General features: G+C 44.0%; 1 protein-coding gene across 1 annotated transcript; it reads left to right on the forward strand.

The window, feature by feature from the left end:
• Positions 1-455: 455 nt before the first annotated feature.
• Positions 456-25173, forward strand: LOC142371845 (protein NLRC3-like). Its single transcript, XM_075454590.1, has 13 exons — positions 456-530; positions 2615-2677; positions 2893-2985; positions 6972-7070; positions 7380-7484; positions 12477-12581; positions 12885-12989; positions 18208-18286; positions 18449-18656; positions 18804-20640; positions 23116-23289; positions 23893-23939; positions 24066-25173. Exons 2-13 carry the CDS (start codon positions 2658-2660, stop codon positions 24590-24592), a joined length of 3399 nt encoding a protein of 1132 aa, XP_075310705.1. The 5' UTR covers positions 456-530; positions 2615-2657; the 3' UTR covers positions 24593-25173.
• Positions 25174-26828: the final 1655 nt, after the last annotated feature.

Below are 26828 nucleotides of genomic sequence, written 5' to 3' on the forward strand. Positions count from 1 at the left end.
ATCATCCCCATCACAGCACCACTGTTGGAGCTGATACAGATACACAGGAGAGAGGACTTTTAACAGTTTATTAGTATCAGTTTTACACACAGACAGCTGGATCCAGGATGGCTCTGATTGGTGTGCAGACCAGAGAGATGTCACCTTGGTGTGTTCACAGTTGGTCATATGATGACAGATGTTTTTAGTCTACCTGCACACATCTGGTGCATCTGTAGCAGCACTGAAGCTACAGAGCTCCTGCACAGAACAAATCCCAGTTTAAACCGTGGTTTCAATGTTTCTGATGGCGATTCTGGAGAATCTCAGAGAACATTAAGAGAGAACGGCTGAATAAATATCTTCAGATCAGAGTTTGTTGTTCAGGAACTTGGAGGCGTGTTTAACATGAACTCCACTGGTCAGACAGGTTCTATCTGTCCCGCCTCCATCTCAGGTGGACTCGGCTCTGACTGGTTCCAGGAAGCAGCTCACCTGTGTCTCAGTCTGTCGAGTGGAGAGTCTTCTTCTTCTTCAGCTCTGAACAATCTGTAAGTTCAAACTTTCCTGTTTGTTTCTGCTCTGTGATGTTGGAGAACATGTTCACTTCTTATTTCAGAACAAACTTTGATCAGTTTGTGTTTGACGACGAATCTACATGGTAATTGATTTACTGGAGTCAATCAACATGATGATCAGGTGATAGTTTCATGTGTTTATTTTATTTGCTACCATTTTCTAACAGGTTTTGTGATTATTATCTTAAAGGAGAGACAGATGTGTCATTTACAGACTTGGAAGGTTGACATGTTATAGTCACATTGTAATGGGAGCAGACATAACACAGAGGCTGTCATAAAGCTGTTATAACAGGTCAGCCATCTTGGCTGTGCCCTTATAAGGAGGGTCAGCTGTGTCATTAGTTGCTATGGAGACAGCTGTGTGTAAGAGCAGAGGAGCTCTGACTGACAGGGAGACCTTGGTGCTCAATACTGACGTGTTTGCCTCGAACAACCAGTCGCTGTTCAAAAATTATAAGTCATATCTGAAATATTCTTCAACTGTGAGCGCCAGAAGGGACGGCAGAAGCCACTGGTGTATTTTTTATGCTGCTCCTATGTACAAAATTTTTTTAGTGGCAGTTTTAAAAACAGCCTTGACATTGATTTTATAAAGAGATGAGGCGACCTGGTTATAATGGCCGTCAGTGACAGCCTGAGTGGTCGCTCTCTGTGCTCAGAGGGGATTTGACAAAAAACCGTGAAGCCAAGCACAATGAAGGTGACTTTGGGTGAAAGAGGACAAAAATACCTACATTTTGAAGTATAATTTATCTGGGTGCAGCAGACATTTTCGATGTGAGAGAAGTTTGTTTGAGTGATTTTGGTATTAATTTCAAGCTGGTCAAAATAGAGTGTGAGACCCCAGGACAGCAGAGTGAGAGGAGTCCTGATTTTCCCTAAAAGTTAAATGCTGTTGTGTCAAAGCTTTACAATATATCAACAAACCCTTTAGTCCAGTTAAAGTTGAGTCTTTCCTGACCCGTTTAAACTTTGAATGATGTCTCTGTGATGAAGTATGGCTGAGTTATGAGGCCTCCAAATGGGGCTATTTTGTTAGCCTGGGTGCCAGCCGAACTTAGCCCCGCCCATAAAAGTTTTGGTCGGGAAGTTCGGTCTGGCTCTGCTCAGTTGGAAAATCATTATGCCCGACCAAGAATCGGTCGACCCAGTCAGATTGCCAGGGCGGGCTTTATACGATGATGGACAGATGATCAACAGGGACATTATCGACTACGTCACTACAGAGCGCTTGGTTCGACTTCGTTTGAAACAAACATGGCTGCCGCTGGAGAGCGAGGGTGTGTAGATTCTGCCCTCGAGTCTGTTCTACAGGATCTCCACATTGCATTCGTTTTGAAAGATGAACGCGATAAAAGCTTTTATCGATAGAAAAGATGTTTTTGCCGTCCTTCCTACAACAAGTGTGTGTTGCTTAATCTACGTCACATACTACGTTGCTCTGATTGGTTGTAGGTCTATCCAATTGAGCGGAGAGGCATTTTTTCTCCTGGTTCGGTTGAAACACGCCCCATACTCATATCTCTATTGAGCGGTATCAGACTCACATTCTGACTAGAATCGTGAGTATGACGTAGTCAGGCTACTATTTTGTACCATTATACATGAATTTTAATACATTTCCAAAGGAAAAAAATTCCCAAGTTTTGATTTTGATTTAATTTCAGCTCCTTTTTCTCAGTATTTAGACTTTTTATCAGCTTTATTAGCCTCACACATCTCAGATCTAACAACTTTCCCTGTTTGTATTTGCTGTTAAAAAGTCCTCTGAAAACTAAACTGACAGAATCCTTCATCATCGTCATCGGGACCATGAGGTGTGTGCTGGGCTGTAGCTCCATGCCTCCCTCTAGTGGACAGGTGATGGAAGTACAGCAGCTGATGGCAGCTTCCTCTGCCTTAGCACTCCTGTCTGACTGCATTCAGCTGACACTGATATGAAACAGAGAATCAGAGCCAATCAGAGGAGGAGCAGCTGATCTTTTTACAGCACAGATGATGGAAAAGAGGATGTGAGTTGATGTGCAGATGAATGATGTGTGTTTCCTCTGCAGATGAAGGTAGAAAGTGTGTGTGAGCTGATGTGAGTTCAGCAGCATGGATCCATCTGACAGAAAGTAAGTCTTCAGTATTCAAACGAAGCTGACAAACCATTAAGATGATCAATAGTTCTCAGTTCAAATATTTGATATCTGTATAATTTATTAATATTCATAATGTCCAGCTTTACATAACAGGTAAAGTCAGAGTGAGTTAATATTCTCCCCAGGGGGGATTTCACTAATCAAATACACTTTGAAAACATTTTTATTAAGAAAATATTTTTCCTCAGTATCCATCGGAGATCGCACAGCAATGGGTACTTTACAGGAGGATCAGTGGGAAATGTCTGGGGTTATAACCAGAGTCATTCAGCAGAATATCAGTGAGTATCTGTCAGTGTTCAGTGGAGGCTGCATCATGTTTCAGATGAATTATTTCAGACCTGGATCAGTTCTTGATGTCTCTGATGAGATTAATTAGCTGCATCATGTGTGTAATGTGATGTTTACTTTAGTCTTTCTGCTCTTTATTGAAACAAAGTGGAATTTTCACTTAATCTATTTAAAATTTACAATTTTATTGATGTCAGTCATTGATGTGAGTAATCTGGTGCATTAAGTCAGTGATGTTAAAGTGATGGTTCAGAGTAGATTCACCCTGGGGTCATTTGAACCGTGACATCCAGCCAAGTAGCCCACCCAAAGTTTTTTCGATCTTGGCTGAACATCAGCTGAGTTACCGAGTTATCCTGAATAGCTTCGTAAAAGCGCTAATGGGACCTGGCAGTATCTCCAAAATTACCACACTAAAATCACATGCCATGACACCAAACTTCTACAGTAGTACAAATATGGTCTGTACTCACCAAACGATGCATTTTGAAGTTTGTACATAGTCCAGAGGTCCGTTTCACGTAGCAGGTTTAGTGAAAACTCTGAGTTGATTAACCCTGAAATGAGGGAAACTCTGAGTTTTCCGTTTCACAAAGGGAGGTAACTCAACCCCGAGAAAGAGGGGTAACTCTAGCCTGTTTCACAAAGAGAGGTAACTTAACCTCTCGGTCAGTTACCGTAGTAACAGACTCTCTGAACCTAACCTGGTCGGGACCAGGTTTTATTTAAGAAACATTGAGTTTCTGTCTGTCTCCGCCCTCTTTCAGCCACACACGCCATTTGATTTCCTCATTCATTCAGTCAGCAGAACGAGTTCTTCTACTTCTAGAAGTCCATCAGGCACAGCAGGAGGCGACTTTTTTCACCAACATGTCCTTTAGACAACGATCCCGTGGATGAAGGTGCAGCATTACTGCGCAGAGAAATAAATATTCATCAGGAGATGGTTATCATAGATGTTTTTGCATTTACAGACAATTATCTTTTTGAGTGGCACCATCAGAATTTTGTTGGGACAAAATAAAAAAAAGACATAAAAGACAATTAAATATTTGTATGAATAGGCTTAAAAAAGATATCTATAGGCCTATTGTCAGGTTCAAATACCTACAAATTTATAAAGATAAGAGAGGGAGACGTTTAGGATTTTTAACTCATGAGGAGAGCTGATGAGGAGACAGCTTTTCACAGCTTCTTCCTGATCACTCTGACGATCTCCTCACGCCTCCTCTATTTTATTCAGAAGTGGGTGTGTACAACAACTCTCAAAAGAGAGGAAAGGGGGATCCAGTTTCAGGCCGCATTCCTAACAATGGAATTTACGACCTTAACACAAATGAGCAAAGTACAACTTTGCTTACAACTCTTAATCAATACAAAAGACAGAGTATATATTGGATAACTAACATAACATGCATTTACAACTCAACACCTATTATATTTTATAAAGGCACTCGTGTCTAGGGGGTGGACTCCCTCCAGGGATTCCCTCAGCCACTGCCCTCCCGTTAGAGGTGCTGGCCCACCACCCGTTTGACGGGCATCTGCCTTCTTTCTGTAGGCTCAGTAGAAGTCTGTGTTAGTTTAAATAGGCTTAATTATTTAACAGAACATGATATAGATGGGAAGACATAGTTTATGTGTGTGAAAACAGCATTATGTTGGGAATAAAATAACTGCACAGTCAAATAGCCACTTAATATTTATTTTACAGTGTAAAACATGATCAAAATGAGCCTCCATGCCGAGGTCTCACCTGTTTGAACAATGTTTTTATATTTCATCTTGAGCTGCTACCAAGTGCGCTTCTCCCCCGCGGGATTGCACCTAAATGAAATAAATGAATGGGCTACCATTCAACCAGTTTTCCTCTGTAATATTATTGTGATTGCAAAGGACTACATTTAAACTTACACTTTTGTGTTGCACTTATTTCTAATAACATATTGAAACTCGCCGTATGAGCGCATTAAGATTTCCAATTCGAGGTTGGTGAAAAACGTAGCCCCTCCTCTTCGCCGTTGCCATGGTGACTCGTCAAATCGGGGCTCCATTGATGCTGGCTTTTCAAAGTTGTGGCGCACACGCAAAACTCAAGGTGAACTTACTCAGAGTTGATTAACCTCACTCAAATCACCGTTTCTGGAACCGAAAACTCAGAGTTTTCTATCTCAGAGTAGATCAACTCAGAGATCAGGAATAGACTCAGAGTATGTTGAACCTGCTTTGTGAAACGGACCCCAGGAGTTTATTATTATCAACACAAGCCTAATAGCTTCTCTGCTGCTAAAACTGTGTCGACTGAAGAGTGCAAAATAAGTTTTCCAGGAGAAGAGTCTTTTTCTCATCTTCTTAGTTTTATTTATTATTAAACTTTACAATTTCAAAATGCGCGGGGAAGGGCTTTGGGAACAATGGCAAAGAAAGAGTCTCTGGCCCCTTTCACACTGCCGAATAACCCGCGTTTAATTTCGCGAATTTAGCGTGTCCGCTGTTGCGTTCACACTGCCGACCCGGGCTGCCGCGTCAACTCGACTCGCCTTTCGACCTGCGTCGGACCCTAGTCTTTTTGCCGAGCCGAGTTTGATGTGAACACAATCGACGCGGGTCGGACGTGGGCGTGGCGTGAGGAGTTTAAAAGACAGAATGGACAGCTGATTCAAAACAACAGCGACAGGTGAGGACAAGTTTTACTCTGTTTTAGCCTACATCAAGTCCGAGACATTTTTTAATATGGCCAACTGGGGAGACAAGGAGGTCCGCGAGCTCCTCAGCCTCCGAGCAGAGGACGTTATTTACCGCCACATGTCGGGGACGGTGAAAGATGGACCTCTGCTGGAAGGGCTGGCGAGAAAGATGGGAGAGCGCGGTTTCCCACGCACCGTAAAGTAACATCTCCATGAACTGCATATACAATTGTATGAACGATATTTCAAGGTGTCCCGCCATCGTTTGTTTGAAAGATTTGATGCAGACAGGTGTATTTAACCCTACCTCCGACGCATGGCTTGTGCCTACGTCATTGTACACGCCCAGCATGTTATGTGTTTCGTGTGACGCTCTGCCACTAGGCCACGCCCCCTGAACTCGGCTTCAGGCGACACGGGTCACCCTGACACGCCAAGCTTTCACATTGCTCGACGCGGGTCGAAGGTGCAATTTGGACCCGCTAAGGTAGCGGGTCGCAGTGTGAAAGGGGCTTCTGATGTGTGCGCGCTCCCGCGCTGGGAGCTTCAAAGTAAGATGAGGGTTGATCTACTACTGTAGACAACAAAGCAAGTCTGCTCAATTTCTCCATTGATAAAATAAATTCACAACTCTACAACATAAAAAATCATGTAGAATATAGCATATACTTTGTTGTATAGACAACAAAGTATATGCTATATTCTACATGGTTTTTTATGAATTTTTATGTTGTAGAGTTGTGAAATTATTTTATCAATGGAGAAATTGAGCAGCCATGCTTTGTTGTCTACAGTAGTAGATCAACCCTCATCTTACTTTGAAGCTCCCAGATCAAGGAAGTGACGTCGACGCAGCTTTAGCAGCAGAGAAGCTATCAGGCTTGTGTTGATAATAATAAACTCCTGGACTATGTACAAACTTCCAAATGCATCGTTTTGTGAGTACAGACCATATTTGTACTACTGTAGAAGTTTGGTGTCATGGCATTCTATTTTAGTGTGGTAATTTTGGAGATACTGCCAGGGTCCGTTAGCGCTTGTACGAAGCTATTCGGGATAACTCAGTAACTCAGCTGATGTTCAGCCAATATCGGCAAAACTTCGGGTGGGCTACTTGGCTGGATGTCACGGTTCAAATGACCCCAGGGTGAATCTACTCCGGACTATCACTTTAACTTGTTAGATTTAATCTCAAAACAAAACGGTCACGTTTTTACTTTTTAATCCAAACTGAATTTTACTGAACATGTAAATCTAAATTAAACAGCTGTTTTTTTTCCTGTTTGCAGCTATCAGAGACCTGAACCTGAATACAGCAGTAGGTCCTTTACGAGAGCTTCAGTGGAAAATCTTTCGAGGAACAACCGGAGTCTTTCAGCAGGCTATCAGTGAGTATCTGTCAGTGTTCAGTGGAGGCTGCATCATGTTTCAGATGAATTATTTCAGACCTGGATCAGTTCTTGATGTCTCTGATGAGATTAATTAGCTGCATCATGTGTGTAATGTGATGTTTACTTTAGTCTTTCTGCTCTTTATTAAAACTCAGTGTATTTTTCAGTTGATTTATTGATATATTTGTATCATTTTATTGATGTAATTCAAAACCAAAACTGTCACATTTTTACTTTTTAATCCAAACTGAATTTTACTGAACATGTAAATTTAAATTAAACAACTGTTTTTTTTCCTGTAAGCAGCTATCAGGGACTTGAACCTGAACCCAGCTGTGTGTCCATGCAGAGCGACAGGTCAAAGGGTCGTCTTATTGACTTTAAATCAGACCAACGTTCACGGCCTCAGAGGTGAGCTGTGTGTAAATGGTGTAACACTGTAAAATGTACCAGAGTCAGTTTGAACAGTTCTTATTCCAACTTGTGTTTAATGTGAGCTCTGATTCACATCCATTTCATGTTCACATGTGAAACTGTCAAAGTGGAAAGAATGGATGTTAAAATAGGACTCTTTTAGGGGGTAAAATATTAATAATAATATTTATTATATGGGACCTTTTTCTAAAATAAATGTCTTGAACAAAGTCAGCTGCTTTACAAACAGTCTAACATGAACAAAGTCAGCTGCTTTACAAACAGACTAACATGAACAAAGTCAGCTGCTTTACAAACAGTCTAACATGAACAAAGTCAGCTGCTTTACAAACAGACTAACATGAACAAAGTCAGCTGCTTTACAAACAGACTAACATGAACAAAGTCAGCTTCTTTACAAACAGTCTAACATGAACAAAGTCAGCTGCTTTACAAACAGTCTAACATGAACAAAGTCAGCTGCTTTACAAACAGACTAACATGAACAAAGTCAGCTGCTTTACAAACAGACTAACATGAACAAAGTCAGCTTCTTTACAAACAGTCTAACATGAACAAAGTCAGCTGCTGTACAAACAGTCTGACATGAACAAAGTCAGCTGCTTTAACAAACAGTCTAACATGAACAAAGTCAGCTGCTTTACAAACAGTCTAACATGAACAAAGTCAGCTGCTTTACAAACAGTCTAACATGAACAAAGTCAGCTGCTTAACAAACAGTCTGACATGAACAAAGTCAGCTGCTTTACAAACAGTCTAACATGAACAAAGTCAGCTGCTTAACAAACAGTCTAACATGAACAAAGTCAGCTGCTTTACAAACAGTCTGACATGAACAAAGTCAGCTGCTTAACAAACAGTCTGACATGAACAAAGTCAGCTGCTTTACAAACAGTCTAACATGAACAAAGTCAGCTGCTTAACAAACAGTCTAACATGAACAAAGTCAGCTGCTTTACAAACAGTCTGACATGAACAAAGTCAGCTGCTTAACAAACAGTCTAACATGAACAAAGTCAGCTGCTTTACAAACAGTCTAACATGAACAAAGTCAGCTGCTTAACAAACAGTCTAACATGAACAAAGTCAGCTTCTTTACAAACAGTCTAACATGAACAAAGTCAGCTGCTTTACAAACAGTCTAACATGAACAAAGTCAGCTGCTTTACAAACAGTCTAACATGAACAAAGTCAGCTGCTTTACAAACAGTCTGACATGAACAAAGTCAGCTGCTTTACAAACAGTCTGACATGAACAAAGTCAGCTGCTTTACAAACAGTCTGACATGAACAAAGTCAGCTGCTTTACAAACAGTCTGACATGAACAAAGTCAGCTGCTTAACAAACAGTCTAACATGAACAAAGTCAGCTGCTTTACAAACAGTCTGACATGAACAAAGTCAGCTGCTTTACAAACAGTCTGACATGAACAAAGTCAGCTGCTTTACAAACAGTCTAACATGAACAAAGTCAGCTGCTTTACAAACAGTCTAACATGAACAAAGTCAGCTGCTTTACAAACAGTCTAACATGAACAAAGTCAGCTGCTTTACAAACAGTCTAACATGAACAAAGTCAGCTGCTTTACAAACAGTCTAACATGAACAAAGTCAGCTGCTTTACAAACAGTCTGACATGAACAAAGTCAGCTGCTGTACAAACAGTCTAACATGAACAAAGTCAGCTGCTTAACAAACAGTCTAACATGAACAAAGTCAGCTGCTGTACAAACAGTCTAACATGAACAAAGTCAGCTGCTGTACAAACAGTCTAACATGAACAAAGTCAGCCGCTTTACAAACAGTCTAACATGAACAAAGTCAGCTGCTTTACAAACAGTCTAACATGAACAAAGTCACATGGATCAATAGCATGAAGCTGAACCTCAGTACAGCAGTGGGTCCTTTACGAGAGGATCAGAGGAAAATATCCGGGGTTACAACCAGACTGTCAGTCAGTAAATTTCAGTATTCAGACGAGGCTGCATCATGTTTCAGATGAATGATATCAGACTTGGATCAGTTCTTGATGTCTTCGATCATCGCTGCATCATGTGTGTAATCTGATGTTTGTCACGTTGGATGTGACAAATCTATGGCATGGCATAGCATAGATTATAGTGGCTGTCATCAGTGACGGGGAGGATCTGGCATTGGTACATGGGAAACCTGGAAACTAAATACTGAGAGAGTTATTGGTAAGTGAGTGCAGCTGTGGGGAAGAACACAGATGTTGTGAGTGAAGGTGATGGCAGGGCAACAGAAACTATGGGAACATGGAAAAACTAAAGACAAGACCTGAACTTGAAAACTAAGACAAGAGATTAACTTAAAACATAGCAAAACTAAAAACTAAACAAGAACTAAAAACATGACAAAAACTCACAGACGTAACAGAGCCACCCCCCTCAAGGGATGGATCCCAGACATCCCAAAACCTGGGTGGGAGGGAGGGGCTTGGAAGAGGAAACCAATCAAAAACAAAAACAAGACTAAAAAAAAAAGTGTCCAAAAAACGACCAGCGATGTGGGACCGAGCCCCCCTGCACCCCCTCTGAGTCAGGGACTGGCGCGGCTTGGGGCTGTGGTTATTTGGGGCTGTGGTTCATGGGGCTGTGGTTCTTGGGGCTGTGGTTCTTTGGGGCTTTGGTTCTTTGGGGCTGTGGTTCTTTGGGGCTGTGGTTCTTGGGGCTGTGGTTCTTGGGGCTGTGGTTCTTGGGGCTGTGGTTCTTTGGGGCTGTGGTTCTTGGGGCTGTGGTTCTTTTGGGCTGTGGTTCTTGGGACTGTGGTTCTTTTGGGCTGTGGTTCTTTGGGGCTGTGGTTCTTTGGGGCTGTGGTTCTTGGGGCTGTGGTTCTTGGGGCTGTGGTTCTTTTGGGCTGTGGTTCTTTGGGGCTTTGGTTCTTTGGGGCTGTGGTTCTTTGGGGCTGTGGTTCTTGGGGCTTTGGTTCTTTGGGCTGTGGTTCTTGGGGCTGTGGGTCTTTGGGGCTGTGGTTCTTGGGGCTTTGGTTCTTTGGGCTGTGGTTCTTGGGGCTTTGGTTCTTTGGGGCTGTGGTTCTTGGGGCTTTGGTTCTTTGGGCTGTGGTTCTTGGGGCTGTGGTTCTTTGGGGCTTTGGTTCTTTGGGCTGTGGTTCTTGGGGCTGTGGTTCTTTGGGGCTGTGGTTCTTGGGGCTGTGGTTCTTTTGGGCTGTGGTTCTTGGGACTGTGGTTCTTTGGGGCTGTGGTTCTTTGGGCTGTGGTTCTTTGGGCTGTGGTTCTTTGGGCTGTGGTTCTTGGGGCTGTGGTTCTTTGGGGCTTTGGTTCTTTGGGGCTGTGGTTCTTTGGGGCTGTGGTTCTTGGGGCTTTGGTTCTTTGGGGCTGTGGTTCTTTGGGGCTGTGGTTCTTGGGGCTTTGGTTCTTGGGACTGTGGTTCTTTGGGGCTGTGGTTCTTTGGGGCTGTGGTTCTTTGGGCTGTGGTTCTTGGGGCTGTGGTTCTTTGGGGCTTTGGTTCTTGGGGCTGTGGTTCTTTGGGGCTTTGGTTCTTGGGGCTGTGGTTCTTTGGGCTGTGGTTCTTGGGGCTGTGGTTCTTGGGGCTGTGGTTCTTGGGGCTGTGGTTCTTGGGCCTATGGTTCTTGGGCCTGTGGTTCTTGGGGCTGTGGTTCTTGGGCCTGTGGTTCTTGGGGCTGTGGTTCTTGGGGCTGTGGTTCTTGGGGCTGTGGTTCTTGGGGCTGTGGTTCTTTGGGGCTGTGGTTCTTGGGGCTTTGGTTCTTTGGGGCTGTGGTTCTTTGGGGCTGTGGTTCTTGGGGCTTTGGTTCTTGGGACTGTGGTTCTTTGGGGCTGTGGTTCTTTGGGGCTGTGGTTCTTTGGGCTGTGGTTCTTGGGGCTGTGGTTCTTTGGGGCTTTGGTTCTTGGGGCTGTGGTTCTTTGGGGCTTTGGTTCTTGGGGCTGTGGTTCTTTGGGCTGTGGTTCTTGGGGCTGTGGTTCTTGGGGCTGTGGTTCTTGGGCCTATGGTTCTTGGGCCTGTGGTTCTTGGGGCTGTGGTTCTTGGGCCTGTGGTTCTTGGGGCTGTGGTTCTTGGGGCTGTGGTTCTTGGGGCTGTGGTTCTTGGGGCTGTGGTTCTTTGGGGCTGTGGTTCTTTGGGGCTGTGGTTCTTGGGGCTGTGGTTCTTTGGGGCTGTGGTTCTTGGGGCTGTGGTTCTTTGGGGCTGTGGTTCTTGGGGCTGTGGTTCTTGGGGCTGTGGTTCTTGGGGCTGTGGTTCTTTGGGGCTGTGGTTCTTGGGGCTGTGGTTCTTGGGGCTGTGGTTCTTTGGGGCTGTGGTTCTTTGGGCTGTGGTTCTTGGGGCTGTGGTTCTTGGGGCTGAGGTTCTTGGGGCTGTGGTTCTTTGGGGCTGTGGTTCTTTGGGCTGTGGTTCTTTGGGCTTTGGTTCTTTGGGCTGTGGTTCTTGGGGCTGTGGTTCTTTGGGGCTGTGGTTCTTGGGGCTGAGGTTCTTGGGGCTGTGGTTCTTTGGGGCTGTGGTTCTTTGGGCTGTGGTTCTTTGGGCTTTGGTTCTTTGGGCTGTGGTTCTTGGGGCTGTGGTTCTTTGGGGCTGTGGTTCTTGGGCTGTGGTTTTTGCTGATCCCTCCTCGCCTCCTCACAGATGTGCGTTAGATCCACCCTCCACGTGTGAAGTGGCTTCTGCACAAAGTAGTCCAGTATGTCATTTGTCACCTCTAATTTCCTCCACAACCTTTTCTCCAGCTCCAAACAGAAGAGGTCACCTACCAGATGTCTCTGATGAGATTAATTAGCTGCATCATGTGTGAAATGTGATGTTTACTTTAGTCTTTCTGCTCTTTATTAAAACTAAGTGTATTTTTAAATTAATTTGTTGATATATTTGTATCATTTTATTGATGTAATTTAAAACCAAAACTGTCACATTTTTACTTTTCAATCCAAACTGAATTTTACTGAACATGTAAATCCAAAGAAGTGTTTTTTTTTCCTGTTAGCAGCTATCAGAGACCTGGACCTGAACCCAGCTGTGTGTCCTTTAAGAGCGACAGGTCCAATCCTCGGTCAATTAATTTCCAACATGATGTCCCATCAGCCCAACAGTGAGTAGCTGTCAGTGTTCAGTGGAGGCTGCATCATGTTTCAGTTTCAGCTGAATTTCTTGGGACTTGGATCAGTTCTTGATGTCTCTGATGAGATTAATTAGCTGCATCATGTGTGTAATGTGATGTTTACTTTAGTCTTTCTGCTCTTTATTGAAACAAAGTGTATTTTTCAGCTGATTTATTTTCTTTACTTTTTAAAAAATGTATTTACTCTCTGTCAAATTTTTACTTTTTAATCCAAACTGAATTTTACTGAACATGTAAATTTAAATTGAACAAGTGGTTTTTTCCTATTCGCAGCTATCGGAGACCTGAACCTGAACCCAGCTGTGTGTCCATGCAGAGCGACAGGTCATTAAGTCGTTTTATTGACTTTAAAGCAGACCAACGTTCACGGCCTCAGAGGTGAGCTGTGTGTAAATGGTGTAACACTGTAAAATGTACCAGAGTCAGTTTGAACAGTTCTTATTCCAACTTGTGTTTAATGTGAGCTCTGATTCACATCCATTTCATGTTCACATGTGAAACTGTCAAAGTGGAAAGAATGGAAGTTAAAATAGGTCTCTTTTAGGGACTAAAATTAACATTTTGATGCTGAAAGACCAAAGTTCTTTACAATCTTACTCTGAGAAATATTTGCTGAACTTATTGATGATTCTCTGATGGAGTTTGGCCCAAATTGGTGAGCCACCCATCCTTGTTGGAGAGACTGAACCTTTGGTGCATGCTGCTTTTATACCCAATCCTGACACCCTCACCTGTCAGCAGGTAACCTGCTGGTTGGAGAAGCTTCCAGAACGCTGTTCCTGTAGATTCTATAAACTTTCTGTCTTTCTGTCAAATCAAATCAAATTTATTTGTAGCACATTTCATGTCCAAAACAATTCAGTGTTTTACATCAAATAAAAGCATTGCAGCAGGGAGTGTAAGAAGCATTTAAAATACATAAAAGAATGTAAAGAGAAACAAATTAAAAAATTTATTTGAATTAATTTAAAAACCAGCAACAGTCCAGATAAGTTCAAAGATATCGTGCAGATTTCATGCATAGACACATGAGAACAGAAATGTGTTTAACCTGGATTTAAAAATGTCTACATTTGGTGAAAGTTTAATCTCCACTGGCAGTTTGTTCCTCTTGTTTGCAGCATAACAGCTAAATGCTGCTTCTCCATGTTTAGTCTGGACTCTGGACTGGACCAGCTGACCTGAGTCCTTGGATCTCAGAGCTCTGCTGGCTTTATATTCTCTGAACACATCACAGATTGTAAACCATCAGCAGGCTTTTAAAATCTATTCTGTGACTGACTGGAAGCCAGAGTAAAGATTTTAAAGCTGCTGTGATGTGTTCAGATCTCTTAGTCCGGGTTAAAACTCCAGCAGCAGCGTTCTGGATGAGCTGCAGATGTTTAATGCTCTTTTTGGGAAGTCCAGTTAAAAGAGCGTTACAGTGATGGAGTCTGCTGGAGATGAATGCATGGATGAGTTTCTCCTGGAAACCTTTAATTCTGCTGATGTTTCTGAGATGGTAAAAAGCTGCCTTGGTGATCGTTCCTCGGATCAGAGTCACGGATCGGATCATTTTTCGGATCAGCAAAAAAAAAAAATAAGACAACTAAACATGTTTTGTCTTTTTGTTTATCAACACTTTTAAATTATTGAATTGAAATAAAATCAACTTAAAGTGCACAATTAACATCTTCTTTTCAACATAATCAAAGAAAAACAACTTAAAGTGCAACATAAAAAGGCATATCTCCTTCCTTTAAACATGGACCAATGACCATTAATCCACAACTTTTTTCTTCTCCTGCTCATAAAGATCTGGCACAATCTTTTCGCTGAAGTGGGTGCGCGACGGGATGTCGTAACGTGGCTCGATCACGTTCAGCATGTGTTTAAAGCCCTTGTTTTGCACAACTCAATATGGCCTCATGTCTGCACCTATAAACACACCGATAGCGTTTGTGATCGCTTTTTAGCCCGGTCGGATTGTGAAGGAAGGGGCTGCTTAAATGCCGCGGTGATGAGCGGTTGTTGAGCCGCTTTCGGTTTCCTGTCAGTGAAACACCGGGGTGTCGCTGCAAATGCAGACTTTTACCCAGGGCGTGGAAAGTAGCTCTGTCCCTGGAACTAGCAGGAAGCGTAACGGCTGTGTGAGGACTGAACATAGATAGATCGATAGATCGATAGATAGATAGATAGATAGATAGATACTTTATTAATCCCGAGGGAAATTTAAGGATCCAGTAGCTTGAACAGACACAGAATACATGCGCACAATTATTATTACTTTTTTTCATAAATCAATCCGCGGATCATGTGTGTGCCGAACCGAAATAATTGATCCGAACGGATCACGGATCAATGATGATCCGTTGCACCACTATTTAACATTGAAAACGTGTCTCTTTATAGATTTATTTATAGATTTATATATTTATTCTTCCGTCCACATAAATGCGGGCCCTGTGGGCCCGCACATCCCAACAATATACATATCAAAACAACCGGCTCGATGAGTTTTCGCGGGCTATTACTTTTATTGAAGATTGGAGTTACCATGGCGACGTAATAAGCAAAAAACAGCCCCCCAAAGCCCCCCTAGGAATAAACAGGGGGATGACCTGGAAAAATCATTAAAAAAAAAAAGCAGTTACTGTGTCATCATGCATTAACCTAGAAACGCCATTCAAATGTCAGTTTGTAGATACATCCGTGCTGTGTTCAGAAGTGAAGACGCCATGTCGATACCTGCTACGGATTTCCCACAGCATGCCTCCAAGCGACCCAAAGTTTTGGCCAAAATCTGCAAAATTTGAATTTTTAGAGCACAACTGCCATTTCATTAGAGTGTGGGAAGAACAAGAGTTCTGACCTCAGATTCATTTTTGAATCGCCCTCAAGCCTACAAATATTGCTCCAATGCCATTATGTACTGTCATAATATAGGCACGCATGTTGGGATTCATAAAATGTTTTCATATTTCATCTAGGGCTGACCGTTTGCTCTCAGAGCCCCTCAGAGCAAAGTGATGTCGGGGCTCAAAGACCTCAAATCCCCATTTTAATTCATCCAATTCTCAGAATCTCAGCAGCTCCTGCAGCCCTTCTTTCTCTCATCCGTAATTTCACTGTGAATGTGCTACAGATCTGAAACGCGGGAATATTGAAGTCCAAAGGCGTCCCTCGCTCATTCTGCGAGAATTTTTTCCGTAGCTCTTACGGTTTCCGAATGGGAAGCATCTGTTCGAAGAGGTTTTTTGGCTCTGAGAAGCCTGAGTCTCATATAATTAGTGTAGCAGCAGCTTAACTGTCAGTTAATTGAGGGAGATTAATTACCATAGAAACAAGGCCCAGCCAGTCCTTTGAAGTTTCAACAGCACAATTAACCGCTTTAAAGGGACAGTTCGCCACTTTAAAGGGACAGTTCGCCCCTTTAAAGGGACAGTTCGCCACTTTAAAGGGACAGTTCGCCTCTTTAAAGGGACAGTTCACCACTTTAAAGGGACAGTTCGCCCCTTTAAAGGGACAGTTCGCCTCTTTAAAGGGACAGTTCACCTCTTTAAAGGGACAGTTGGCCGCTTTAAAGGGACAGTTCGCCCCTTTAAAGGGACAGTTCGCCCCTTTAAAGGGACAGTTCACCTCTTTAAAGGGACAGTTCGCCTCTTTAAAGGGACAGTTCGCCTCTTTAAAGGGACAGTTCACCTCTTTAAAGGGACAGTTGGCCGCTTTAAAGGGACAGTTCACCTCTTTAAAGGGACAGTTCGCCGCTTTAAAGGGACAGTTCGCCACTTTAAAGGGACAGTTCACCTCTTTAAAGGGACAGTTCGCCACTTTAAAGGGACAGTTCACCTCTTTAAAGGGACAGTTCGCCACTTTAAAGGGACAGTTCGCCTCTTTAAAGGGACAGTTCACCACTTTAAAGGGACAGTTCGCCCCTTTAAAGGGACAGTTCGCCTCTTTAAAGGGACAGTTCGCCTCTTTAAAGGGACAGTTCACCTCTTTAAAGGGACAGTTCACCTCTTTAAAGGGACAGTTCGCCTCTTTAAAGGGACAGTTCACCTCTTTAAAGGGACAGTTGGCCGCTTTAAAGGGACAGTTCACCTCTTTAAAGGGACAGTTCGCCGCTTTAAAGGGACAGTTCGCCACTTTAAAGGGACAGTTCGCCCCTTTAAAGGGACAGTTCGCCTCTTTAAAGGGACAGTTCGCCACTTTAAAGGGACAGTTCGCCTCTTTAAAGGGACAGTTCACCACTTTAAAGGGACAGTTCGCCCCTTTAAAGGGACAGTTCGCCTCTTTAAAGGGACAGTTCACCTCTTTAAAGGGACAGTTGGCCGCTTTAAAGGGACAGTTCGCCTCTTTAAAGGGACAGTTGGCCGCTTTAAAGGGACAGTTCGCCCCTTTAAAGGGACAGTTCGCCTCTTTAAAGGGACAGTTCACCTCTTTAAAGGGACAGTTGGCCGCTTTAAAGGGACAGTTCACCTCTTTAAAGGGACAGTTGGCCGCTTTAAAGGGACAGTTCGCCTCTTTAAAGGGACAGTTCACCACTTTAAAGGGACAGTTCGCCCCTTTAAAGGGACAGTTCGCCTCTTTAAAGGGACAGTTCACCTCTTTAAAGGGACAGTTGGCCCCTTTAAAGGGACAGTTCGCCTCTTTAAAGGGACAGTTCACCTCTTTAAAGGGACAGTTGGCCGCTTTAAAGGGACAGTTCACCGCTTTAAAGGGACAGTTCGCCTCTTTAAAGGGACAGTTCGCCGCTTTAAAGTGAAAGGTCGCCTCTTTAAAGGGACAGTTCGCCGCTTTGAATTTTTTAATTTAAACGGCTTTGATGCTGTTTAGGCTTGAATGCTTCTTCTTTAGGCCTTGCGAAACATTCCTGAGCAACCGTGATTGGTTGAGCGATACGCACACTTTGGCAGGCCCCTTCTAAATTTCTTCAGAAATTTTCTAGTTGATGTTAAAATTCTGCAACATCTGACCCAAAGGGAGCATATACAAGTTACACAGAAGAGGTCCAAGAATTGACCCCTGGGGGACTCCACAAGTCATGGCCACTCGCTCAGATTCATAGCTGCCAACTGTAACAAAATAACTCTATTCTATAAACTTTCTGTCTTTCTGTGACTCCGGAACAACTTTTACTGAGTGTTGCTGCATCAGGTTCTACATTTGGTTCTGTTTTCTAAACACAAAGAAGTTGGTCAGTGAAGACTCTGAAATCATTTCTTTGGACTCGTTTCTGTTCAATAAATTTGGAAACCAATTAACTAATTCCAGACTAAAGTTTTTGTTGTATTTTAGAAACTACAGCTACGATCCAACCAACACGGCAGCTGGACTCCTCACAAAGAAACAAATCTTTTGTCTGTTCACACAGTTCTGTATCCCTTCCTCCTCACACTGCTTCATCTGACCTCAGCTTCCTCCCACTGTTAGAAACACACTGAGCTCTTATCTTCTGGAACACAGATGCTGATGATGTGCAGCTTCAGAGTTAATCAGCTGCTTCATGGCTGCGTTCACTGCTCACATCCACACATCCCTTCATGGACCTTCAGCTTGTGTTGCTCTCTGTGTGGACAGACACAATGTGAGCTCATTCTTCATGATTCCTCCACAGAGTGGACCAGCAGAGCTCAGAGGGTCCCAGTGGTCCGTCTGCCCAGCAGCATCAAACACAGCTGGACTCCATATTTATGGTCTGTACATGTACAACAACTACTTTTCCATCTGTTCTGCTCACAGCCATCTCCATGCTGCACTCTGTAGACCAGTGGGTTGTCAGTGTGTCCAACATGGATCTGATGTTTGGCTCCATGGTTTCAGTCTGATCGGCTCATTCATATAGTTTTCTGTTCCAGCTGCTGGAGGACAACATGCTCACTTTTGTGAAGGAGGAGCTGAAGAAGATGCAGAAGGCTCTGAGTCCGGATTACCCAGAATGCTTAGAGAGTCAGAGGGAGGGTGAGGATGAAGAGCAGAGGAGCAGCAGAGAGGCATTAGTGAAGATCACAGTTCACTTCCTGAGGAGAATGAAGCAGGAGGAGCTGGCTGACCGTCTGCAGAGCAGTAAGAGGATTTCTCTAAAGGTTTAACCTGCTGGATAAATGACACATTTACTGATGTCTCAGCACACAGAACAGCAGGTGTTCAGATACTCATTCTGTACAGGGTTGAAATGTCTGTTTACTAATATTTTTTCTTGTCTTCATTCAGATCTTTGTGGACGTAAACTTAAATCTGCTCTGAAGAAGAAGTTCCAGTGTGTGTTTGAGGGGATTCCTAAAGCAGGAAAGCCAACCCTTCTGAATCAGATCTACACAGAGCTCTACATCACAGAGGGAGGGAGCGGAGAGGTCAGTGATGAACATGAGGTCAGACAGATTGAAGCAGCATCCAGGAAAGCAGGCAGAGCAGAAACATCCATCAGACAGGAAGACATCTTTAAAGGCCCACCTGGAAGAGATGAACCAATCAGAACAGTGCTGACAAAGGGAGTGGCTGGCATTGGGAAAACAGTCTTAACACAGAAGTTCACTCTGGACTGGGCTGAAGGCAAAGCCAACCAGGACATCCACTTCATGTTTCCATTCACTTTCAGAGAGCTGAATGTGCTGAGAGAGAGAAAGTTCAGCTTGGTGGAGCTTGTTCATCACTTCTTTACTGAGACCAAAGCAGCAGGAATCTGCAGCTTTGAACAGTTCCAGGTTGTGTTCATCTTTGACGGTCTGGATGAGTGTCGACTTCCTCTGGACTTCCACAGCAAGGAGCCCCTGGCTGATGCTACAGAGCCCACCTCAGTGGATGTGCTGCTGACAAACCTCATCAGGGGGAAGCTGCTTCCCTCTGCTCGCCTCTGGATAACCACACGACCCGCAGCAGCCAATCAGATCCCTGCTGGCTGTGTTGGCATGGTGACAGAGGTCAGAGGGTTCACTGACCCACAGAAGGAGGAGTACTTCAGGAAGAGGTTCAGAGATGAGGAGCAGGCCAGCAGGATCATCTCCCACATCCACACATCCCGAAGCCTCCACATCATGTGCCACATCCCGGTCTTCTGCTGGATCACTGCTACAGTTCTGGAGGATGTGTTGGACACCAGAGAGGGAGCAGAGCTGCCCAGCACCCTGACTGAGATGTACATCCACTTCCTGGTGGTTCAGGCCAAAGTGAAGAAGCTCAAGTATGATGGAGGAGCTGAGACAGATCCACACTGGAGTCCAGAGAGCAGGAAGATGATTGAGTCTCTGGGAAAACTGGCTTTTGAGCAGCTGCAGAAAGGAAACCTGATCTTCTATGAATCAGACCTGACAGAGTGTGGCATCGATATCTCAGCAGCCTCAGTGTACTCAGGAGTGTTCACACAGATCTTTAGAGAGGAGAGAGGGCTGTACCAGGAGAAGGTGTTCTGCTTCATCCATCTGAGTGTTCAGGAGTTTCTGGCTGCTCTTCATGTGCATCTGACCTTCATCAGCTCTGGACTCAACCTGATGGAGGAACAACAAAAGAGGTTTAAATCATTCAAAGACAAAAAAAACCTAAAACATCTCCATCAGAGTGCTGTGAACAAGGCCTTAGAGAGTCCAAATGGACACCTGGACCTGTTCCTCCGCTTCCTCCTGGGTCTTTCCCTGCAGACCAATCAGAGGCTCCTACGAGGTCTGCTGACACAGACAGGAAGTAGCTCACAGACCAATCAGAGGCTCCTACGATGCCTGCTGACACAGACAGGAAGTAGCTCACAGACCAATCAGAAGACAGTTGATTCCATCAAGAAGAAGATCAGTGAGAATCTGTCTGCAGAGAGAAGCATCAATCTGTTCCACTGTCTGAATGAACTGAATGATCGTTCTCTGGTGGAGGAGATCCAACAGGCCCTGAGTTCAGGAAGTCTCTCCACCGATAAACTGTCTCCTGCTCAGTGGTCAGCTCTGGGCTTCATCTTACTGTCATCAGGAAAACATCTGGATGTGTTTGAGCTGAAGAAATACTCTGCTTCAGAGGAGGCTCTTCTGAGGCTGCTGCCAGTGGTCAAAGCCTCCAACAAAGCTGTGTGAGTACAGATATAAATATGTTTTAAATGCTCTGTTTACTTGTTAAAAGGAGAGAAAATAACTGAGTTATTTCTCAGATAATTTCAGTTTGTAGATAACAGATTCACAGCAAACAGTTCCATCAGATCAGTTTACATCAAGAGGAAAGAAACACGCTGCAAGAATGTGGCAACACTTTATAATATAACTAGAACATTTCTGAAGAAATTTTGATGGGTGCCAATCTACTGCCCGCCCTATAAAAATAAATGTTTGCTGTTGAATGTTGAGTCTCCTGTCACATATAAACTTTGAATGAGGTCTCTGTGATGTCGTATGGCTGAGTTATGAGGCCTGCAAAATAGGTCAGTTTTTGGCATTTTAGTCATTTTTGGTTCGTTAAGTGCTTTACGATTGATTTTCTTATTGAATTTTGGGCCTCTGCCCAAATTTTTAACCCCAATTTTCAACCCCACTTTTTAATCAAGGTTCTGTATAAAATACAGCTTTTTTGGCTGTCTGCCCTCATCAGCAGTCTTAGAACAGAGCAGGCTAATATGGCTTTGTCCCGGTAACAGGAGCAGGTGCGGCTCATCTGTGTCTCTGACATGTACGCTCACTATGGCTTCTTAAAATTGCAATGTAATTTTGACTGCACTCGACTGTCTCGAACAAACGGTCGCTGTTAGAAAAGTAAAAGTCCGAATAACTTTTGAACTGTCAGCTCCCCAAGAGACGGCAGAAGCCAGCGGTGTAATTTTCATTCGGCAACTATGTGTGGCTCGTTTTTTATGGCAGTTTTAAAATCATTTTTCACCTGAATTTTATGACTTTAGGCCTTTATAATGGAAATGGGGAGGCGACTTCTGGCCTCACAGGCAATTTGTAAGAAATCTGTGTGGCAGAGCTCAATCAGTGTGACTTTGGGTGAAAGTGGACAAAAATGCCTACGTTTTGAAGTAAAATTTGTCCAGATCGGGCAGATATTTTGGACATGAGAGACATTTGTTCGAGGAATTGGTGCAGTATCGAATTTAGAGTGGGGATCTGAGTGGGAGAGACACCTCAGCTGAGATGTAGTCTTCCTAAAACGTAAACTGCTGTTGTGTTAAAGCTGTATAATGTATCAACAAACCCTTTGGTTCAGTTAAAGCCGAGAGTCTCCTGTCACATATAAACTTTGAATGAGGTCTGTGCGATGCTGTATGGCTGAGTTATAAGGCCTCTAAAATAGGATAGGTTTAGAATTTCCAATGCATTTTCCCATCAACAATTTTCCCACTTTTTCCAATTTTGCCGGAATTCCTTTCAATTAATGAGAGCCAAACGTAATAACACACCGATCGAGGTCGTTTGCGCAGCGGCGTGCTTTTTATGCCGGTCGGACTATCGATGCTAGACCAGTTAGCTGTCAAAATATAGGGCGGAAACGGAAAAAAAATATTAAGTATGTCAAGAAGGGGTTGGTGAAGGCAGGACACGGATGCGGACTTCAAAAGAAAACTGGGTTTATTTCAACAAAAATAACAAAGTTCAAAATAAAGGCGCGGCAGGGCCGGTTTAAAAAAACTTGACAGTGAAAAAACAAACAAAAGACTTAACTTGGCATGGAATAAATAATTACTGAACTTGAGGTGGGTGACGAAGGAAAGGCAAGGCAAGGCAAGGCAAGGCAAGGTTTACACATAGCCAGGTATTTAGAGAAACGAATATTTCCCCCCCTCCGTTTTCAATAATAACATCGCGCAGACAACTTCGTTTTCAAAGAACTTGTCATTTACATCAACCCGCATAAATACGCCGTCAAACGCCATAATAACTCTGCCAAACCTACTGGAAATAAACGTTTGCTGTGATAAAAACGGGGTTTTGGTGTAAATGAGAGGCCAAACCGCAGGGAAATATCTGCGTCTTCCTATCGTGTAAACGGGGCCTAAAACATGGGAAAACTAAAAACTAAACATGGACTAAAAACCAAAACGTAACCTAAAATATAAAACTTAAAACATAAGTCCTGTGAAGTGACAAAGTATACACAAGAGTAATATGTGTGTCTAATACCTTTGGCATTGGCACCCAATAAATAGGATAAATATAATCATTATTTATTAATTCAACCATCTTTAACTTGAATAATGAATAACTACATAACTTAATTCTCTTCCTGTTATTCCCTCCTCAGACTGAGCGGCTGTAACCTCTCAGAGAGAAGCTGTGCAGCTCTGTCCTCAGCTCTCAGCTCCCAGTCCTCCAGCCTGACAGAACTGGACCTGAGTAACAACAACCTGCAGGATTCAGGGCTGAAGCAGCTGTCTGTTGGACTGCAGAGTCCAAACTGTAACCTGGAAGCTCTCAGGTCAGGATTCATTCAACTGTTCAGCTGCTGATCATTTTAATTCTGCTTTACAGTCATGGATGAACAGCTGACCTGTTCAGGATGGTGTCTGCTGTTGGACTTTTCTCTCAGTTTCTGCCATTTGTGTTGTTTCCTGCAGCCTGTCAGGCTGTCTGATCACAGAGGAAGGCTGTGCTTCTCTGGTCTCAGCTCTGACCTCCAACCCCTCCCATCTGAGAGAGCTGGACCTGAGCTACAACCATCCAGGAGACTCAGCAGTGAAGCAGCTCTCAGCTGGACTGGAGGATCCACAGTGGAGGCTGGACACTCTCAGGTATGGAGAGCTCTGCTGCAGCATCACACAATGTCTGATGGAGGAGGAATCATCTGCAGACCAGTCATCCTCCACAGTTACACAGTATAGCAACACCACCCCCCTAACAAGCAGCTTTCCACAGAGGGACAGCACTGAAACAGCTTAGGAAGGGCCCAAAGGATCCTTTGCTCAAGTCCTGGTACCAGACGCTCCAGGACACCTTCAGGTGTTCTTTGACCACGCCTGGATAGGTCGGAGCTCTTTTGATAGGATGAGGAGGGCACACTCTATATTAGGCAGGTGGTCATAATGTTATGGCTGATCGGTGTATAAATATGTCAGACACAGTTATGAAACATCAGTCCCAGAAAGAAGTTTCTGACTAATTTTCATGTTATTTTTCTGTCATTTTTTCTGTTTCTCGTTATAAGAAAGAAACATGGTGACTTTATTCATCCAGTTAAAGGGACATTTCTGTGTTTCTGAAGTGGGGCTGTGTGACGTCCTCATGAGCAGTCAGCATCTCTCTCAGTGTAGAACAAAGTGTGTGTGAGAGCCATGTAATGTCCATGTTTAATGCTGAAAGAGACGGTGCTGCTCTGACCCCCCTCCTCCTTTCAGGGTGGAGCCTGCTGGAGAACGATGGCTGACACCAGGTCTGAGGAAGTGTGAGTGTGTTCTTCATCTGATTCATGACATCCAGCCATCTTCACACTGTCACATCACTCATTGATCAAAGTGAACAGATGATAGATCAATAACTGCAGCTGGACTGTGTTTGTTCTCTCCATCAGATTCCTGCCAACTCACAATCGACACAAACACAGTGAACTGGAGACTGAAACTGTCTGACAACAACAGGAAGGTGACATGGGAGGAGGAGGTTCAGTCATATCCTGATCATCCAGACAGGTTTTATGGCTGGCCTCAGCTGCTGTGTAGCAATGTTCTGACTGGTCGCTGTTACTGGGAGGTCGAGTGGAGAGGAGAGGTTCATATATCAGTGAGTTACAGAAGAATCAGCAGGAGAGGAGGCAGTGACTGTGTGTTTGGATACAATGATCAGTCCTGGAGTCTGATCTGCTCTGATGGAGGTAAATACTCAATGAGGCACAATAACAGACAAACATTCATCTCCTCCTCCTCTGTCGGTAACAGAGCAGCAGTGTATGTGGACCGTCCTGCTGGAACTCTGTCCTTCTACAGAGTCTCCTCTGACACACTGATCCACCTCCACACCTTCAGCACCACATTCACTGAAGAACCTCTGCATCCTGGATTCTGGTTAGGTTCACATGGTTCCTCAGTGTCTCTGTGCTGAGTATACAGAGTGTCCTCCTGTCAGAGAATCCCTGCTGAACAGATAGTTCAGTCTGTTCATGTCTGTCTCTTTCACTCAGAAACACCTTTTCAGATTCATGGACTCAGTCAGTTTCTGTTTGAAACTCTTCTGAATGATTCCTTGGAAACTTCTTCCTCTTCCGGTCCTTTAAAGATGGAAGCTGCCATTCTTCCAGGATGTTGTTTTTCTGTGTGTTTCCAGTCAAAGCTTCACACTGAGTATCAGCAGGTTGTGTTTCTCTGCAGCTCACTTCAGCTGAGCCCATTCAGTTGATGTCAGCTGCAGTTAGTTTGCTGCACATGTGACAAACTGTGACATCAGAGAGGAATCACTGAGCTGCCATCAGCCCAGATGAATTCCAACCTGCTGACAGATCTTCACTGATTCTGCTGCAATGAGCAGAAGTTTGGTGAGCAGCCGGGGTTCATCCTGATGATGTGCCATTATAGACTGAATTATTGATTTCTCATCTCAGACATTTTACTTTTTGGTTCATTTTCCTGCTCAATATTCATTTCTTTAGTTCTGTCTCTCTTAATGTTCGACTTCGGTTTCCAAAAGCAGACGTTTAAGAATCCTCAATAAATGTTTTCAAAAATCATTCTGCTGTTATTTTCTGTTTTATATTAATAATAATAAAATAATGAATTTTATTTATAAAGCACTTTACATTAAAACAATCTCAAAGTGCTACAGTGCAAGCTTAAAAGAAAAGAGGGGCACAATGTTAAAAAGTGCAATAAAATATTAAAAAGCTTTCTTAAAAAAATAGGTTTTTAGGCTACGTTTAAAAGCATCAGTGGTCTGTGGGGCCCTCAGATGGTCTGGGAGGGCGTTCCACAGCCTTGGAGCTGCAGAACAAAAGGCCCGGTCACCCATAGTGCGGAGCTTGGTTCTGGGAGCTTTGAGGGTGTGCAAAGCTGCGGATCGACGGGTGCGTGTGGGGGGTTGGGGGGTGAGGAGTTCTTTGAGGTATTGGGGGGCATGTCCGTGAATGCACTGGTGGGTGAGGAGGGAAACCTTGTACTCAATCCTGAGTGGGACAGGGAGCCAGTGGAGAGATTTGAGGATGGGGGTGATGTGGTCAAATTTGCGCACCCTCATCAGGATCCTGGCAGCGCTGTTCTGGATGTATTGCAGTTTCTGGATGTTCCTGCCAGAGATCCCGATGAGGAGTGCATTACAATAGTCCAGCCTGGAAGAGACAAAGGCGTGGACAAGCTTTTCTGCATCAGCCAGGGTAAGGGTTGGGCGGAGTTTGGCTATGTTCCTGAGGTGATAGAAAGACGTTTTGCAGAGATGTTTGATGTGGGTGTCAAAAGTGAGTTGTGGGTCAATTTTGACACCTAGGTTGGTGACAGAAGTGGAGAGGGGGATGTCTTGACCAGTGAAGGTGATGCTGGTGATGGTGGAAGAGCGGAGCTGGTGTGGGGTGCCAACCAGAATGGCTTCTGTTTTGGAGCTGTTGAGTTGAAGGAAGTTGTGCTTCATCCACGTCTCAATCTCCTCCAGACAGGTGGTCAGTGTGGATGTTAGTAGGGGGGCAGTGGAAGTGGGAGCTGTTCGGAGATATAGTTGTGTGTCATCAGCATAGCAGTGGTAGGGTATCCCATGCTTGCTGATGATCTTGCCTATGGGAAGCAGGTAGAGGGTGAAGAGGGTGGGTCCCAGCACAGAGCCCTGGGGGACACCACAGATGACCTTGTGTGTGTGTGATTTCGCTTTGCCCAGGGCTACATATTCAGTTCTGTTTGTCAGGTAGGAGGTGAACCAGTTTAAAACATTTTCTGAGAGACCAATGGTGTGTTGCAGACGGTGGAGGAGGATGCTGTGGTCAACTGTGTCAAAAGCAGCTGTTAGGTCAAGGAGGATGAGGAGAGATGGGGAACCAGAATCCGATGCCATCAGAAGGTCATTTGTGACCCTGACCAAGGCTGTTTCTGTGCTATGGCCAGGGCGAAAGCCAGACTGAAACTTTTCAAAGAGGTTATTGTGTTTGAGGTGATCATGAAGTTGTGCAGCGACTACTTTTTCCAGAACTTTTGAAAGAAATGGTAGATTTGAAATGGGTCTGTAATTTGAGAAGATTTCTGGATCCAGGGTGGGTTTTTTAAGCAGTGGTCTGATGACAGCGGTTTTTAGTGCAGATGGGATATGGCCAGCCAGGAGGCAGTGATTTATGATTTTGGTGATAACAGGAGATATGGCAGAGATG

Source organism: Odontesthes bonariensis, chromosome 21, assembly GCF_027942865.1.
Source record: "Odontesthes bonariensis isolate fOdoBon6 chromosome 21, fOdoBon6.hap1, whole genome shotgun sequence".
Taxonomy (NCBI): Eukaryota; Metazoa; Chordata; class Actinopteri; order Atheriniformes; family Atherinopsidae; genus Odontesthes; species Odontesthes bonariensis.